General features: G+C 35.4%; 1 protein-coding gene across 5 annotated transcripts in view; it reads left to right on the plus strand.

Moving 5' to 3' along the window:
- EVI5 (ecotropic viral integration site 5) overlaps window positions 1–18,309 on the plus strand; it is a 197,265-nt gene that overhangs the window by 109,317 nt on the left and 69,639 nt on the right. For all 5 annotated transcript variants that reach the window (XM_028087639.2, XM_028087638.2, XM_028087637.2 and 2 more), the window contains 3 exons: window positions 2,601–2,735; window positions 5,674–5,814; window positions 6,960–7,118. In XM_028087639.2, coding sequence (XP_027943440.1) covers window positions 2,601–2,735; window positions 5,674–5,814; window positions 6,960–7,118 — 435 coding nt within the window. The remainder of the gene's footprint in view (window positions 1–2,600; window positions 2,736–5,673; window positions 5,815–6,959; window positions 7,119–18,309) is intronic.

Consider the following 18,309-nt stretch of genomic DNA (forward strand, 5'->3'; position numbering starts at 1 on the left):
GGTGAGCATTCCCATAGGGCACAAATAAATGTCTTCATGTTTTTTAGCCCATTCAGAGAGGTCTGTCTACATCTTCCATGGACTTCTTTGTCACCACTTTTCCCTTCCTCTACATTAAACCAAGGCATATCTGGCATTTCCAGTTTACTCACTGTGGGCCAACTTTTGGTCCATGTTTCAGCCAACCAAACAAATGCTAGAACCTTTTCTAACTCCCTAAGTTGTAACACTAAATGCAGAATCTCTGTTTAGTGAGCCTATATGAATATTAAGAACTGATTCCCATGAAAGTACATTTTGTCCAGTAAAAATGCATATGAATATAATTGGACAGGGCTAATTGCCATTTAGAAAATTGATAATTGGGTGAAGTTGACTTAGTGGAGTTAGAGTCATTGTGAATACTTTATGCCTTTACATACAAACTATATTAGATAGTAGATGAAATCACATAGGATGAATCTAGAAAATAAGAAAATAGAGAGCTTGACAGAAAACACAATATTGAAACCCTAGGGACTGATAGACACATACACATGTGCATATAGTCATACATACCTATATGAAGTAGTAGAATTGGCAGAGGCAGCAGGGAAGATAAGTAGTAGAACTATGGAGGAGTAGCACCTCAAAATCTAAGTAAAAAGTTTTAAGCCTGGTCAGTTGTGTTAAATTCCATAGACTGTCTAGTGAAAGTAAGAGCTGAATAAAAGGACCTACTTACCATTGAGTTTTTATATCAATAGTGCATATTGATGTTGTTAGTGATGAGAGCAGTTCCAAATGTTTGAGAACTAACGCTAGTTTACAGTGGATTGAGGAACAATCCTCAAATCAATGGGAAGTATGAAAGAAGAAATAATATGTGTAAACTATGGAATTTAGAATTTGTCCCTTGAACAATAGAGGGCAATTAGAAATTTTGTAAATTGTATTGATAAAAATGTGTTCCCAATATTAGTACAGTTTTTGGGAGGTTTCTTTGGTGCTTGCTTATATCATTTGGTTTATATGAGATCTCATGATTCCATTCTCAAATGGGCCATCTGGGCTTGATGTTTTCCTGGGGATCTCTTAATTTAGAATCTTGGCAAACAAACCTGGACTACAGGTGTCAGGATTGACACTAGGACAGAAAATTCTAGTATTACTCATGAAATAAGCATGATCTCATTAAACAAAAATTATGGCACCTGGCACTTTGGATGTGGTCATTCCAAAAGAGTGCCTTTTTCCTGTTTAGTAAGGTAAGTATTTACTAAAGTGATATACCTGTTGCAGATATACTCCTTGTATAGAAATACTGTTTTAATAGTACCAGAAAATTCCTAGGAGAAATAATGTGTACTACATTGAATTAAAACGTCCTCATTTGTTTCATAAATAAACTATTCATTTAAAAAAATCATCTTTTTTGGGTAGCTGGGGCAAGGGAGTATCATGTTTTAATTAAACATTTAATAGTTTTTAAATAAAGTTTTATTTTGACATTGGTCTTACTCCTAATGCATTAAAGAGTGAAAGGAACTATTTACTCAAGCTAGTTCAGTAGGAGATGATTCTCTGTGACTATTTTGGAATTTTAAGTTGTTTCTTTTCTTTACTGTGAATTAAATGTGAACTGATAGTTTCTTTTAGGAAGTCTTACATAATGGTGAATTAGATGTCTTTTTGCTTTTTTAGAACAGCTTTTTATAGAAACTGGTTTAAAAAGGGATTTAAGTGGCTACATTGGTATTCACATTAAAGAGCAGGAAAGGAAATGGAAAGGTTTTGTGCTTCCCTGGTTAATTTCTTTGAGCAGCATCTTCTTTTTCTGTTTCCAGCAGTGATTTTCATGCATATCGTTGAAGAGTTCTACATTTCTAAGAGCAAAGACATTTTTATTCTGTTGGGATTTAGGATGGTTTACATTATTGTGGATGCCCTATTTTTATTTAAAAATTTATATTTGAAAATAAAATTTTCAGTAAATGCGTATTTCCATATTGTATGACAGTGCTGTCCCATTGCAATATAATGTGAGCCACATATGCATTTTAAAATGCCATGTTAAAAGGAGTAATAATTACAGGTGAAATTAATATTCTTAAACTCAGTGTGTGTAAAATATTATTTCAGCCTGTAATCAATATAAAAATTATGAGATATTTTGCCTTTTCTTTCATATTAAGTCTTCAAAATTCAGTTTGTATTTATACTTAGATTCTTTCTCATTTGGACTTGCAATGTTTCAAGTGTGGGGTAGCCACATGTGGCTAATGGCTACACTGTTGTACAGGGCATGTCTAAGAGTCAGAACAAATTCTTAGTATCTGGATGGATGGAAAGATAAAAGGAGATATTTATCTTTGTGAATTGGATTTGATTAGTATAATAACTAGTTACCAACATAGAATAATGTGTGGCATCAATAGATGCCAAGTCTGGACTTTTTTATTCTTTGGAAAGTTATTTGGAGTAGATAAACTAGAAGTAGTGGGTAGATGGAACTTTTACACTTGGTTGCCCTTAACAACTGTATTGTGTAATTGCATTTATTTATATTATATGTACATGTTCATACTTCTACGAAATTTCACTATGTCTATAACTTGTAGCATAAATGCAATTCCAACTACAATGAAGATTTTGTGCTGCAACTAGAGAAGGAATTGGTCCAAGCCCGTCTGAGTGAAGCTGAGTCTCAGTGTGCACTAAAGGAGATGCAGGATAAAGTCCTGGATATAGAGAAGGTGAGGACAATATAAATACTGTCGCTCCCAAATTAGAGGGAACATTGTGCTGGATGTGCTTATTGAACAGTTAAATTGGACTTAGTGGTGTTTTTTTTTTTAAAGATTTATTTATTTATTTATTTATTTATTTATTTATTTGAGAGAGAACATGAGAGGGGGGAGGGTCAGAGGGAGAAGCAGACTCCCTGCTGAGCAGGGAGCCCGATGCGGGACTCTATCCCGGGACTCCAGGATCATGACCTGACCCGAAGGCAGTCGCTTAACCAACTGAGCCACCCAGGCGCCCTGGACTTAGTGTTTTTATACGTTGGATATCTTATATATTAGTTACTAAGAGAGGAAAGGAGAAAGGAAATAAGATTCTTAATTATTTGTTGTTGCCAACTACTCAAAGCCCCTTTTTTAAGGGTTAAAAAAAAGAAAAGAAAAGAAAAAAATAAAGGATTAGAGCCCTTTTAGAGGAAGATAACCAGAGTAATTTTGATATGAATAATATTTAATTATTGAAGAAGAGAAAGTTAGGGGATACATAATAATGGTTGTCTTCAAATATTATATCTTCATCTGCAAGAGGTAGGGTATGACTAATACATAAACATTTCAGAAAAAATTTCATCTGAGTGTTACTGTTAAAACTTTCCAAGCTACTGTAAGCCACCTCAGGATATGTGGGAAGATCTTAGCCTAAGCTATACTTACAGATGCTAATTTACTTCTTTTCAAGGTGACTAAAGAACTTTAAGGACTAGATAAGAAGTGCTTTTAGGTTTCTTACAGTTCTCAGACTTGAGAGTCTATGTTCTTGATCACAAACTCTGAATATCTCTTTTTGTCATCTATGAAATTATTGGTGGCTTGGGCTCTATGTGAAGTTTGTTCTTTTCACTATTAGGTAGTATCTAGCTATTGAATCAAAGCCTTGGAAATAATGAACATGACGGCCTCAAGTTGTTCATATTTCTTAATGAAATCAAGCAGGGTGTAACTACCATCAGTAGCAGAATAATTTTGCTAGAAATATGCTTGCTATTTTTATATTATTTTTGGAGAATTTATTCTCCTCTTTGTTGAGAAAAAGCCAGCAAGAATGCTGTAAAAAAAATGCATAACAGAATATTTGGTTTCTGGGGTGCCTGGGTGGCTCAGTCGTTAAGTGTCTGCCTTCGTCTCGGGTCATGATCCCAGGGTCCTGGAATCGAGCCCCGCATTGGGCTCCCTGCCCGACAGGAAACCTGCTTCTCCCTCTTCCACTCCCCCTGCTTGTGTTCCCTCTCTCGCTGTGTGTCTCTCTCTCTCTCTCTGTCAAATAAATAAATAAAAAATCTTAAAAAAAAAAAAGAATATTTGGTTTCTAAGTTAGGAGTACTTTAGGTACCATAATGTAGATAAGAATCTTGATTTTTCGGTGAATATTTGGTAGAAAGAAACGTCCTTGGATCCAGTTTAAAAATTGCCATTTCTTAAATAGCATTTTTGGTATTCCTGTTATAAAGTAGAAAGGAAATTAGAAGGTTTCGTGCTTCCTATGGTTAATTTCTTCATGCAGGATTCTCTTTTTATGCATATGCAGTAAATTTCTGGTATTCAACTGAGAAAATATTTAGTCCATCATAAAAATGTGTAGTTGGCAAGAATAACTTTATTCTGATCTTTGTGGGCTAAAATCTTCATGTCCTACCATGAAATATTTTAGAGTTATAAAATTTCATAGATTCAGTACTTGAAATCTCAGTAGTACCTCAGCTGACCCAAGGAGCTTTTACTAGGGCATAATTTAAGATCTCTTGGTCATGGCCCAGGGCAGTGTAATAAGGGCTACCCTGTGTCCTAAGGTGGGTTTTTCAGTAGGATAGGAGATTAGTCTAAATCTTGTACTTCTTTCAGCAAATATTTAGATCACCTTGGTATTGATCTCTTAATCCTGATATAAATAATAACTAATGTTTAAAGATTTTATACTCCTTTCCAAAGTGACATGCTGAGAAAATATAACAAAACAGTCTTTGGACTATTCTTTTCCATACATCTTTAAAATATAAATTATGTCCGTGCTTTGTTTGGAGTCCTAATCAGAGGTTAGTAAGCTTATTGCCATGTTGAAAAACATTTTAATCATGTTGCTTTAAAACTCTGATTACTGTTTTATCTGATTACTGTTTTATTAAGCAAAGCACAGTTAGACTTTTTGTGTCCTCAATATTAAGTACAATTACCCTCATACATTCCTGATAGAAATGTAAAACAGTAAGTCTGCTTTGGAAAAGCTTGACAGTTTCTTAAAAGTTAAGTGCAGAATTAGCATCTGATCCAGCAATTCTGCTCCTTAGTATAAACTCAAGAGAATTAAAAATACAGGTCCACACAAAGATTTTTACACAAATGGTCATAGCATTTTCATAATAGCCAAAAAGTGGAAACAACCCAAATTTCTGTCAGCTAATGAATGGATAAATTAAAAAAAAATTTAGCATATACACAAAATGGAATATTACTTGTCAATAAAAAGGGATGAACTTTGAAAACAAGCTAGGTGAAAGAAGCTAGTCATAAAAGGCCACATATCGTGTGATTCCATTGATATGAAATGTCCAGAATAGACAAATCCACGAGACAGAAAGTAGACTAGTGGTTGTCAGACTGGGGGAGGGGAAATGTGGAGCGACTGTTAATGGGTATAAGGGTTTCATTTTGGGGCAATTAAAATGTTCTGAAATTAGATTGTGATAATGGTTGTACAACCCTGTGAATACTCTTAAAACCACTGACTAGTGTACATTAAAAGGGTAAGTTTTATGGTTTGTGATTTATATCTCAGTAAAACTGTGTAAAATTAGGTACAATTACATATGGGACAAAATAGCTCTTACTACATACATTTTATTTTATTTTATTCTTTAAATTTAAAAATTCCAAATTATATTTTCTCTTGCTTTAGAGAAACAACTCCTTTCCTGATGAGAATAACATTGCAAGGCTTCAGGAAGAGCTCATTGCTGTGAAACTGAGAGAAGCAGAAGCTATTATGGGATTGAAAGAACTTAGACAACAAGTCAAGGATTTAGAGGAACACTGGCAGGTATATCATTATATTTTGTATGTTTTTTAAAAAGCAGGTGAAACCTGAATATCCAGTTTGTGTGTGTTTGAAGTAGCTGATGATCAACACTAGGATTTGAGTTTAAAATGAGAAAGACTCTTTAAATGTAAAAATCTGAGAGCATTTATAAGTTGAAGGTATCTTTAAGCTGTTTCTCCCTTTTTAATTCATTTAATTAAAAAAAAGATAAAATAGAGATTAAGTCATGTTTTTGTTATTGTATCATTGTGATTTATATAACTTCTCCTAAAGAATGAAAAGAAAATTTCCCTTTATATAGGACATATTTCTTCTGTTGATATTAAATCCATTAGTTAGTATGAAACAGCAGAAGGGTGACACTAATATAAATTTGTCTATACATTTGTAAACTCTTGAAAATTGGTTATCTCACAAAATCAGGCATTTATATGCCTGCAAATTTATTCACATATGAGGGAAGGTGTTGCAAGGAACCAAAAAAAAAAACAAAACAAAAAAACCCAGAATCTAGAAGACAGATCAAGAAGGGAGAGAGGAAAGAAAAAACACTACATACCATTTCAGAATAGTGACTTTGGTTTGAATTTGGGGTGGGGCTACATCTAGCAAAGACTGAAATTAGTCCTTAACATTGCCACAGCTTTTTTATTTTGCCCCCAGAAGTGTCAGGCAGCAATAAACTGGAAATTAAAAACAAAACAAAACTGATGCTTCACCAGGGATATTTTGAGAACATTCCTAACATTGCTTCCTTAATTCATGAATGGCCCCATTTTTTCTTTTCTTGGGATTTCATTAAAAATGTAGAAATCTCTCTTATAATAAATTTAGGGTGAAAATTGCATTCTTTACAATAATCCACAGTATAAACAGATTTGAACTGTTTATGAGCTTATATTCCAGATCTGCCACTTATTGGCTATATTGACCTTTCTGAAGTTACTTAATCACCACCATTTCCATTTTCTGACCTGTATAATGACACTAATAGTGCCTAACTTTTAAGGTTTTCTGGGGATTAAATAAAATAATGTATATACAGTGCTAAATATAGTACTGGGCATGAAATAAGTGCCAGGAAAGTTAGCTCTTATTTTGACACTGGGAATATTTGTTGCAATATAATTTTTTTTATCTTTTAGCGCCACTTAGCTCGTACTACTGGGAGGTGGAAAGACCCACCTAAGAAAAATGCTGTGAATGAGTTACAGGATGAACTGATGACCATTCGACTTAGAGAAGCTGAAACTCAGGCAGAAATAAGAGAAATAAAACAAAGGATGTTGGAAATGGAAACACAGGTATGATGGGAAAGCCCAGTAGCTTTAAAAATACCATTAGCATGGGGCACCTGGGTGGCTCAATTGGTTAAATACTGGATTCTTGATATTGGCTCAGGTCATGTGATCAGGGTTATGAGATCAAGCCCCACATTGGGTTCCACGCAGGAGGTGGAGTCTGCTTAAGATTCTCTCTCTCCCTCTCCCTCACTCTGCCCCTCCTGCCCCCCTCACACACACACTCTTTCTCTAAAAAAAAAAAAAAAAAAATCATTAACAGATCAAAAGTTTATGTACAGGTTATATCACCCTAAAATAGAGCTAAGAGATGGATATATGAAACTCTCTGGATTGTAATTTCCTAGCCCAAAGAAAAAGGGCTAAAAATTATAGTCTTTGATATCGGAGATTTAATGTCTTCTTTGACCCATTTAGCAAAGTTTAAGCAAGTCATAAAACTACATTTAACTCTGTTGCCTTGTTGCACAACTTGAGAGGAAATATTCATGTAGAGCAAAATTTCTTAACCTTGACTCTATTAAGATTTTGAACCAGGTAATTCTTTATTTGGGGGACTGGCCTGTGTCTTGTAGGATGTTTACCAGCATCCCTGTCCTCTACCCACTAGATCCCAGTATCACTGTACTCCCCACCCCAGGTCGTGATGACCAAAAGAGTCTCCACACATTGCCAAATGTCCCCTCGGGGCAGAGTTGCCCTGGTTGAGAACAATTGCTGTAGACTGTAGTGTGAATGATGCTTCCTTATGTGTAATTTGGTGACTGAGCGCTTAATTCCAAAATTATACTTCTTTCTTCTTAAGTCTCCTCTTTCTGTAATGAATTCTACCTTAAATATACTTGATTTAAGATCTGCAAAATCCTTTTTATGGAACTCATTTGCATTATAAACCACATTTGATTTTTATGTGGTACATTTGTGTGGACCATATTCTGTATTCTCTGTAATGTTATTTGGTTTTCAAAATATTTAGTCAGTAGGGGGCATAGTTAACTCATGTATCATTCTGTATACCTATGTGCAAAATGATCATCCAAACTTGAACATGACAACACGAATCTGTAAATCCTTTAGGTTAAATATATCTTGCTTTACATTGTTCAAAGTTATATTCTTTTATTTTTCATTATAATTAAAAATAACAGTAAGATTATGAAAAGTAGAAATCTAGCTTTTTTAATGGGAAGTTTTATTTTATAACAGATTTTATCTTCGTGTACTTATTAAAGATGCAAACACAGCTTTTAAGCCAATGTTCAGGATTTATTTCTTTTTTTTTTTTTTTTAAAGACTTTACTTAGTTGAGAGAGAGAGAGAGAGCTGAGAGAGCACAAGCAGGGGGAGGGGCATAGGGAGAGGGTGAACCAGGGTCCCTGCTGAGCAGGGAGCCCGACAAGGGGCTCTATCCCAGGACTCTGGGATCATGACCTGAGCTGAAGGCAGATGCTTAACCGACTGAGCCACCCAGCCGCCCCCAGATTTTATTTAAGAGTGATGAATGAATCAAATTCACAAACATCGTTTTGAGAACTTTTGAATACAAAGCACTGTCCAGCCATCAGAGAACTTAACACCTGAGAAATCAGGCGTGCACAAAACTACATTTAATATAATTCACTATATGACATGATGGTTATTAACTAATCATTTCATACTATATGTAAGTCAAGTCATTATGCTGTACACCTTAGACTTACACAGTGCTGTATATCAATTATATCTCAATAAAATTGAAAAAATGTTTAATTCAGAAATTTGGTAATTAAAGAGTTCATGAAAACTGCTGTGGAAAATAGGAGGGCAAAATTAATTCCAACTAGATGGTTTAGGGAAAGGCTTCCTAAGGAGTTTGTATTTTGAATTGTACCTGATTAAGTGTGATTTTGGATGGATTTTGCTGGAAGAGGAATGGCATAAGGCACTTTTCCCTAAATGCCAGTGCTTGAACTGATGATGGTCCATATCGAGCATCCAGATTAAGAGATTTGTCCTTGTTGATACTTTTTCGTTCCTTCATTTTAGATTTTTTTTTATTTATTTATTCATGAGAGACAGAGGAGGAGAGAGAGAGAGGGAGAGAGAGAGAGGGAAAAGCAGAGGGAGAAGCAGGCTCCCAAGGAGCAGGGAGCCCGATGCGGGACTCGATCCCAGGATCCTGGGATCCTGACCTGAGCCGAAGGCAGATGCCTAACCATCTGAGCCACCCAGGCGCCCTCGTTCCTTCATTTTAGTGCCTTTCAGAAAATACCACCTAGGGGGAGTATACCTCAGTTTATTGAGCCATACTCTTCTTTCTGTGTACCAGTTTTTGCTCTTACAGGTAGTGCTGCTCTGAACATTCTTGCACATGTTTCCTTGTGGCTAGCTCTGAGAGTTTCTTCAGGACAGGGATTCTTATATTTTTTTTAATACCATGAACTCCTTTGGCAGTCTGAAGCCTCTGGACCCTTTCTCAAAATAATGTTTTTTAATGCATAAAGTAAAATACATAAGATTGCAAAGCAAACCAGTTATATTGTAGTACAGTTCTCAAAATACTGAAAAACAAGTGTATGATATAGCACACATACAGAGACATACACAACACATTCACATGGCTGGATTCAGTGTTTTTTGTTTTAAGTTTTTATTTATTTGAGAGAGAGACAGATAGTGACAGAGATAGCGAGAGAGAGCACAAGCGGGAAGGAGAGAAGCAGGCTCCCGCTGAGCAGGAACCCAACGTGGGGCTTGATCCCAGGACCCTGGGATCCTGACCTGAGCCAAAGGCAGACACTTAACTGCCTGAGCCACCCAGGCGCCCCTGGATTCAGGTTTTTAATATTTCGGATTTTTTGTACCTAAGTTAAAATGTATTATAGTTTTTCTTTTGGGGGAGACTCTCATCTAGTTTCGGAACAAAGGTTATGAATAAGCTCATGGAATGAGTTTGGTTGTATTTTATCTTTTTTTGTTGTTGTTCTACGAAATTTTATGTAAGATTAGAATTACCTCTTACTTGAATATTTGCTGAAATCCATTCCTTTAAACAGTGTTATCTTTTTGTTTCATTTTGTGGGAATAGTACTATTGATCTTACTTATTGAAGGTTATAGATCTTTACAGGTTTTCTGTTTTTTCTTGAGTCTAGTTTGGTAAAATACGTTTCCCTAGGAGACTGTCCATTTCATCTGAATTTTCAAATTTATCACTTAGGGTTGTTCAGAGTAGTTTTTTAAGAAGTATCTTTTCTTTTTACTGGATCAATATTTGTCTCTTTTTGAATTTCTAATAGTGTTTATTTGTGCCTTTTTAAAATTTTCTTGTCAAGTCTTACAGAAGTTTGCCAGTTTTTTAGAGGCTTGCCATTGTTATTAATATTTCTAAAGACTGGGTTTTTAATTTTTGTTGGTCCTCCATGTTGTACCATTGTTTCTGTATAATTTAGTTCTGTTCTTTATTATATCCTTTAATTATGTGTTGCCTGGGTTTCATCTTTTCCCCCTTTCTTTGTACTCCTACCTACTATGTTTTCTTTTCTAATAGCATATTTTTTGTTCTTCAGTTCCATACTTTTTGACTTTCTTGTTGATTGCTTCTTTGACTCAAGAGTTGTTTACAAGTGTCTTTTATTTTTCCAGATGTATAGATTGCTGGTTCATTAGTAGTTTATATCATTATTTTAACTAAACTGCTTTGTGGTCACAGAATGTGGTCTGTAGAGTCTTATTTATATTAGATCAAATTTCTTAATTATTTAATGTATCTTAATGTATTGTTTGTATCTTCTGTATCCTTTCTAGTTTGTGTGTGTCACCTTATCTTTCAAATGTTAACTAGTAGATATCTTCTGTTGTGATTGTGGATCTGTTTATTTTTCCTTAGAATTATGATAATTTTTTTGGCTTAAAATATTCTGAGCACCTTTTAGAGGGACATACAAATGTATAATTGTTATTTCTTTCATGGTAAAATGAATCTTATTATGTACTGATCCTCTTTATCCTTCAGGATGCATTTTGATTTAGTCTGTTTGTCTTAATACAGTTATCTAAGCTGTTTATTGTTTAGTATTTGCTTTATGTATCTTTTTCCATCTTTTTAATTTCAACCTATTACATCTCTGATAAACTGCATATAAGTGGATGTTTTTAAAAATCCAGTCTGACAAATGGTTGTACAACTCTCTGAATATACTAAAACCACTGAAGTCTAGGTACACTTTAAGTAGGTGAATTTTATGATGTGTGTATCTCAATAAAGCTATAAAAATGCAGTCTCAGTCTCTTTTAAGTGTCATATGTAGTCCATGTTTAATGATTCAATTTGGTTTAGTATCTGTCACCTTGCTAGTTATTCTCTCTTCCATCTGTTCTTTCTTTTTTCTTCTTTCTCTTGGATTTGAGGCATTTATTATAATTCCATTTTATCTCCACAGTTGACTTATTTATACTCAACTTTTTGGGGTATTTTTGTTTGTTTGTTTGTTTGTTTGTTTTTACTGGTTGCTCTAGGTTTTTCAGTATACATCTAATCAGAGCTTGTCTTCAAATAATATCGTACCCTTCCCATATAGTATAAGGACCTTACAACAGTATATTCCCAGTTCTTCCCTCTTCCTTTGTGCTATTGTCATATATTTTATTTTTACATAGAGTACAAACATGTCATATGTGCTACTAATTTTGCTTTAATCAGTTACCTTTCAGAGAAATTTTAAAAAATTTTAATGAAGTTTATTTTCCCTTCCATTCCTTTTTGGTGTTCTGTTTTTTTGTTTTGTTTTTTTATAGATCCATGTTTCTGTCTGGTGTTGTATTCCTTGTGCTTGAAGAACTTCGTTTAACTTTTCTTTTACTGATGGTCAGCTGGCAGTGGATTCTTAATTTTGTTTCTTTGGGAAAGTATTTCTCCAATTTTAAGATACATATTTGCTGGATATTGTATTCTGGGTCTTTTTGTTGTTGTTGTCTTCAACGCTTTAAGTTATTCTTCTTGTCAGAAACCACGCAAGCCAAAATTCTGTTGTCATTCTGTTTTTGTTCATCTGCCTGTAATGTGTTTGTCCCTCTGCTTACCCTTAAGGTTTTCTCTTTTGTTTTTAGCAGTTTGAAGATGAAATGACTTGATGTACTTTTTTGCTTTGTTTTTTTCCTCTGAGTTTCTTGGCCCTCTGGATTTGTGTCTATCATGAAATTTGGAAAATTCTTGGTTATTCTTTCTTATTTCTTCTGTCCCACCATACTCTTTTTTCCTCCTGGGACTCCCATTACACATATATCAGATTATTTGATATTGATAGTAACTCTTGGATGTTCTGTTCTTTTTTTCCTCATTATTTGTTCTCTTTGTGTTTCAGTTTCTGTTGACTTAAATATTTCTATTGACTTAATGTTAAGTTCACTGATTCTTTCTTCCACTTTGTGAGTTGTCTGATGAGCCATTGAAGGCATTCTTCACATCTGTTACTGTGTTTTTCATTTCTAGCGTGTCCATTTGATTCTTTTAGTTTTTATTTCTCTGCTGATATTAGCTATGTGATCTTGCATGTTTTTCACTTTTCTTTTAGAGCCTTTAGCATATTAATCACAGTTATTGTAAATTCCCTTCAGGTAATTTTAATACCTGTGTCGTATGTGAGGCTGATTCTGCTGATTGCTTTGTCTCTTGGTAATGTTTTGTTTTTTCTTACCTGTTCCTCTGCTTTGTAATTTTTTGTTGAAAACTGAATATCTTGAGTAGGACAGTAGACTAAGGTAGTAGTTTTTATGCCTGGAAATGGGCATACCTTTTCCTCTGCGAGGCCTTTAATGTGGGGGATTTGAGTTAATATAGTCAGGAGTTGGGCTGGGTTTGAGGTTTGTTGTTTCTGTGGTTACCCTCATTGCACCACAGGCTTCAAATTCCTTTAGCACTATCTTATTTTTAGATTGGGGGCTGGTTTGCCAACAGGTTTTCTCAGCGTCTTTAGGTCTTCCATTTACACAGCACTTCAGGGAGAGTCAGTCTCCAGAGTGTTCCACTGTTACTTGTTACAGGAAGTTGGAGGGGCAGAAGTCTTCCCCATTTTTCTGATAAAGCCTCAGTCTTAGGCTGCATTGTGTCCCTGGATCTGGAGTGTTTGACTTTCTTAGTGCTCCTGCCTGACCACCAGCTGTAGTCTAGGCCCACAATATATAGTCCTGTCCCTTCCTCAGATCAGTGATTTCCCCAGTGCTCCAGGGGCAACAGTGTTTCTTGGCCTGGGAAGCCTACAAAACCTTTTATTCCCTAGAAGAGACAAGCAAGGTTTAGTGCTCCTTCTGTATTGCCTGCCCTTCTCGTCCCTCAAGCCTGCGCTGTGGAGGTCTCTTTCTCAAGACTCTCATCAGTCTTTTTTGTGGGTACCTCTTGGGGTCCATGAAGAAAAAGTGTATAAGAGCTTGTGAACTCTGCTGTTCCCCTTAGGCTCCACACTCTCTTGTCAGCCAACACTTGGCTGCAACCAATTTGATAATATTCTGGCTGAATTTTTTTTTTTTTTCCCAATACGTGCCCTCTTTAATACCCATCACCAGGCTAACCCATCCCCCCAACCCCCTCCCCTGGCTGAATTATTCTTTTTTTTTTCCTTTGAATTTAATGAGTTTACATCAAAAAATTAGGTAGTCATTTTACATTTAAGGAATAAAAATCTTTAAAAAAAATACAAAGAGTGAAAGGATTTTAACCAAGTTTACATTTTTTTGCTATAGTTTTTAACAATTCATCTCATCTTATTGCAATGTGCAAATGCATTTGCAGCACCCATTACAATCATGAAAACTAAATTTAAGGAAGTACATTGTTACTAATAACCCTCAGAGGAAACTGATTTACTTTCTACTAAAGACTCTATGGTATATAAGCATTACATAATAATGCTATTTAACCACCTTTTGTCATAAGAACCATCACCAAAGTTTTCTGGAAATGAGTCCACATAAAAATTAAATATTTAAAAGGTGAAATGTTCCTTATTTTAACTTTAGCAAGATCTTTCTTTTTCATTGTTAAGAAATACTTAGTTTTATTTTATTTTTATTTATTTGTTTTTTTAAAGATTTTATTTATTTGACAGAGACAGAGCAGGAACACAAGCAGAGGGAGTGGGAGAGGGAGAGCAGGCTTCCCGCCGAGGAGGGAGCCCGATGTGGGGCTGGATCCCAGGACCCTGGGATCATGACCTGAGCTGAAGGCAGACATTTAACGACTGAGCCACCCAGGCGCCCAAGAAATACTTAAATAGTTTTAAAGCAAAAGCTGTTAAGAGTAGAGCCTAGAGAGCTAAAACTGTACTCCTGAGTTCAAACTTACAGATAAGTCTTTTGTAAATAGTTATCAATAAAATATCCTCCCTCCCCATCCCCCTGCCCCAAATCTTGTATTGTTTCTTACAAAACTTTGGTCAAGAGTAGAAATATATCCAGGCAGATGTATGTGCCGTACAATAGCAAGAACTAGCCCAACTAATGACTTTGGGTTTTAGAAATAGAAGGCAATTAAAATGTACTCAAAGTTACATTAAGAAAAGCTTTCACAGGGTAATATAGAAACAGTCACAAAGATTAAGAAAATACTGATATCAAAGTACAAATGACTACAATGTTAAATAGACAAAAACTACTATACAAGAGCCTCTTTTAAAATTAAAAATAACACAACACGAGTCAGGATTATTTTCCTGTTCTACTCATGAGTTTTAGTCTTTATATTCATAGGGTTGGTTATGTTGACATCTGGTAGAGTTTCTTATGACAGCTGATGAGGTTTCATTCAAACTGCAGAGGGTGGTTCTTCCCCAAGGAGCCGCTCAGTTCTGGTCACAACTTGGTCATCGCACAATCTCAAAGTAGTGCAGTATCGCCATGATGTGCTGAGGCATGAAGACATATCCTATGTACAGGGCCATCCCCACAGTGGAAACCAGCATGGAATTGGTAGTAGAACCAGGACATTTGTTTCCAGGCCCGCACCAGTGCCATCCCCGCCGCATGCCTCCGTCGTTGAGGCCGAGCGTCAGTCTGTCCAGCCGGCCTCCGGTTAGCTTCTCCAGCCCCCGACCGCGAGCGGCTGAATTATTCTTAACAGCTTCTGGCTTCATCTGCCCTGTCTGTCCTTAGATTTGGGGATGGTTGGTTGCCTTGTCACCTCACCTGTCAGGTTTCAACAAAAGTCGTGAATTTAGAATTTGGCTGGCCTTTTTTTTTTTTTTTTTTTAATTGAAAGAGTGAGAGTGCTCTTTCTATTCTACAACCCCATCAGGAACTCTTTATTATGATGTATTTAAAATTATTTTCTTTTTTCAATTTATTTCTTCCCTTTTTTCTATTTTTCCCCTCCTTTCTTGCTTTTTTATTAGATTAATTTAGATGTTTCTTTTTCTGCTACTGGTTTGACTTTTATAATTTCTTTTCTTTTCTATTAGTGTTTATTACCTGAAAAAAATTAAAAATGCTCCCCTGACTGAACAAAGTTTGATGTTGATAATTACCTCCATCTTCCTTCTAAATTGTATAAGGGCCTTGGAAGATCTTCATGTGCTCTTCTTCCATCTTCCAGTCTTATATCTTACCATTATTGTACATCTTTTTTATATCCAAATTACTAGACATTTTTGTTGTTTTATGGAGTCAGTGGTTATTTGGGTTTGTCTATTTGCACACTTATCGCTCTCTGTTACTGTTATTTAACAGTTTCTGATTTCAATCATAAGTAGTAAACTCTCACTTTCTTAAAGGTAAACATACTTTTTCTCTCTCTTACATGATAGTTCAGCTGAATATACGATTGTAGGATGAAATTTATTTTTTTAAGCACTACAAAGTTTTCCTGTTGAGATGGCTGCTGCATATTTCACTTTCCCCCTTAACAGAGACCTGGTTTTGCCCTTGATTTGTCTCTTTCCATTAGCATTCTGTTTTCTTAAAATGTATCTTAGCGAGGGTTTATTTGTATTTATCCTGTCTAGAACTAGTTGTGTTTCCCAAAATGTGGATTCATATATATATATATTTTTTTTCCAGTTTTAAAATTCTCAAGTATTGTCATCTCTTAGACTATCCTATCACACTTTTTTCTTTGTTTTCTGTTTTATCCTGCAACCCCCATTAGGTGTATTTTGTACCTCGTAACTCTCTTCTATGTCTCTTGACCTCTTCTGGAACACTCTTTCTTTCTTTCTTTTTTTAATTTTATTTATTTATTTGACATAGAGAGACACAGCGAGAGAGGGAACACAAGCAGGGGGAGTGGGAGAGGGAGAAGCAGGCTTCCCGCTGAGCAGGGAGCCCGATGCGGGGCTTGATCCCAGGGCCCTGAGATCATGACCCGAAATGAAGGCAGACGCCTAACGACTAAGCCACTCAGGCGCCCCTCTGGAACACTATTTCTTCAGTGTAGCTAATCCCCTTTAACCCTTTAATTAATTTTTAACATTATTGGCTATATTAACTTCAAGAAGTTGTATTTGGTTATTTTTCAAATTTGCTAAATGTGGTTTTTTTAAAAAAAAAAAGATTATTTATTTGAGAGAGAGAGAAGGAGAGCACATGTATGAATCGGGGGAGGAGCAGAAGGAGAGGGACAAGCAGCCTCCATGCTGAGCCAGGCACTGGGCTTCATCCCACGACCCTGAGCTCATGAGCTGTGCCAAAATCAAGAGTTGGATGCTTAACCAACTGAGCTACCCTGGCGCACCCAAATTTGCTAAATGTTTTTTGATAGTTACTTGTTCTTTGCTTATGTTTTGCTTCCTCTTTTTATGTCTAATAATTTTAAATAAATTATTTTATATAAAGTCCTTACATGATTACTATCTAGAGTTTTTAAAAAATCTGTTCTTGTTATCCTTCTGTCTACAGTTTCTTACTCATCAATTTTCGGTTTTGTTTATGTGTGGAGTTTTATAATTTTGGATCATGGACTTGTATTGAGGGGTGGAGGGAGGATTTCTATCTGTGGGAATTCTTTACAGCTTATGTTGAAGGTATGTCCCTCTGAAGTGTAGTTATTTGTTCGGTGGTAGGAGGGAAGACAGTAAAAAGAAGTTGTGGAACATTTTGAATCTAAGTGCTAAGTACTGGAGTACTAAGAAGTTTACTGTTTTGTAGACAGATAGTGAATCAGGAAGAGGAGTAAAAGTAAAAATGAAGAAACTCAGAAATGGTAGAAAGTTTTGGAGCTTAAATCTATTACACGATGCAGATTTTTTAATAAAACTGAAGGCAGGGTCATTTTTATTGAGTGAGGTAGGATAGATGTAATAATAGTAACAACCAGGGATTTATTAAGTATCTGTTTAATTTCAAACATTGCGTGAGCTTTTTTTCTCAAATGATTCTTACTCATACGTATGATTTTCTTTTGTCGTGTGGTTCTTACAGCGCAGCCTTTAAAGTTGGGTGATGATGTCCATGCTTGTACCAGGGTGCTGGAACTTGATGGGATTAGATAAGGTTAGCAAGGTCGAAGAACTGTAAAATGAGGAGCCAGATTTTCCTGTCTTTGGTTATAAAATCCCTACTGTTTCTTTCAGACCCCAAATGGAATATTTTGGGGTTAAAAGAAATCAGACATGGGGAAACTACCTCATGTCAATCAATTTAAGGTCTCTATATATTTTTTAGCACGTTCTGTAGTTGTAATACATTAAGCGCCACCTTTTATTGAGTTCTTTCTATAGGTTAAGCCCTGTTCCATGTAATCTCTCATTTAATACTGAAGAGAACCGAATGAGAAATAAGGAGTATTTTTGTATACATTTTTTCAATGATGAAATAGAAATATTATATATATAACTAGTTTGCTTAATCACCAAATAACAAGTCAGAATTCAAAACCAGTTCATGTTCCATAAAAAGACTGTGCTGTACATTGGAAGAATATAGAAGTGCATATGACACATTTCATGACATCAAGGACTTTACAGTCCAGTAAATGATGATGGAACTTTTCAGGCAGTCTGTTCTTTCTTTTGGGAATGGGAAAGAGGAATTGAAGTCATCATATTTCTGTATCTACTCATTTGTGTAACACTGCCTATTTCAGAAATTAATACCTTCAAGGTCTGTGTAAACATTCTTGAAGTTTGTAGATATTTATTGTATAAACAGAGAGAATTAGGAAGAGTTTCTAATATGGACCTTAAGTATTCTTTTGGATGACTTGATTTTTTTAAAGCACGTTCAAATTT

The sequence above is a fragment of the Eumetopias jubatus genome, unplaced genomic scaffold, assembly GCF_037043125.1.
Source record: "Eumetopias jubatus isolate StellerSeaLion01/CBP00866 unplaced genomic scaffold, mEumJub1_p1.0 scaffold_4, whole genome shotgun sequence".
In the NCBI taxonomy this organism is placed as follows: domain Eukaryota; kingdom Metazoa; phylum Chordata; class Mammalia; order Carnivora; family Otariidae; genus Eumetopias; species Eumetopias jubatus.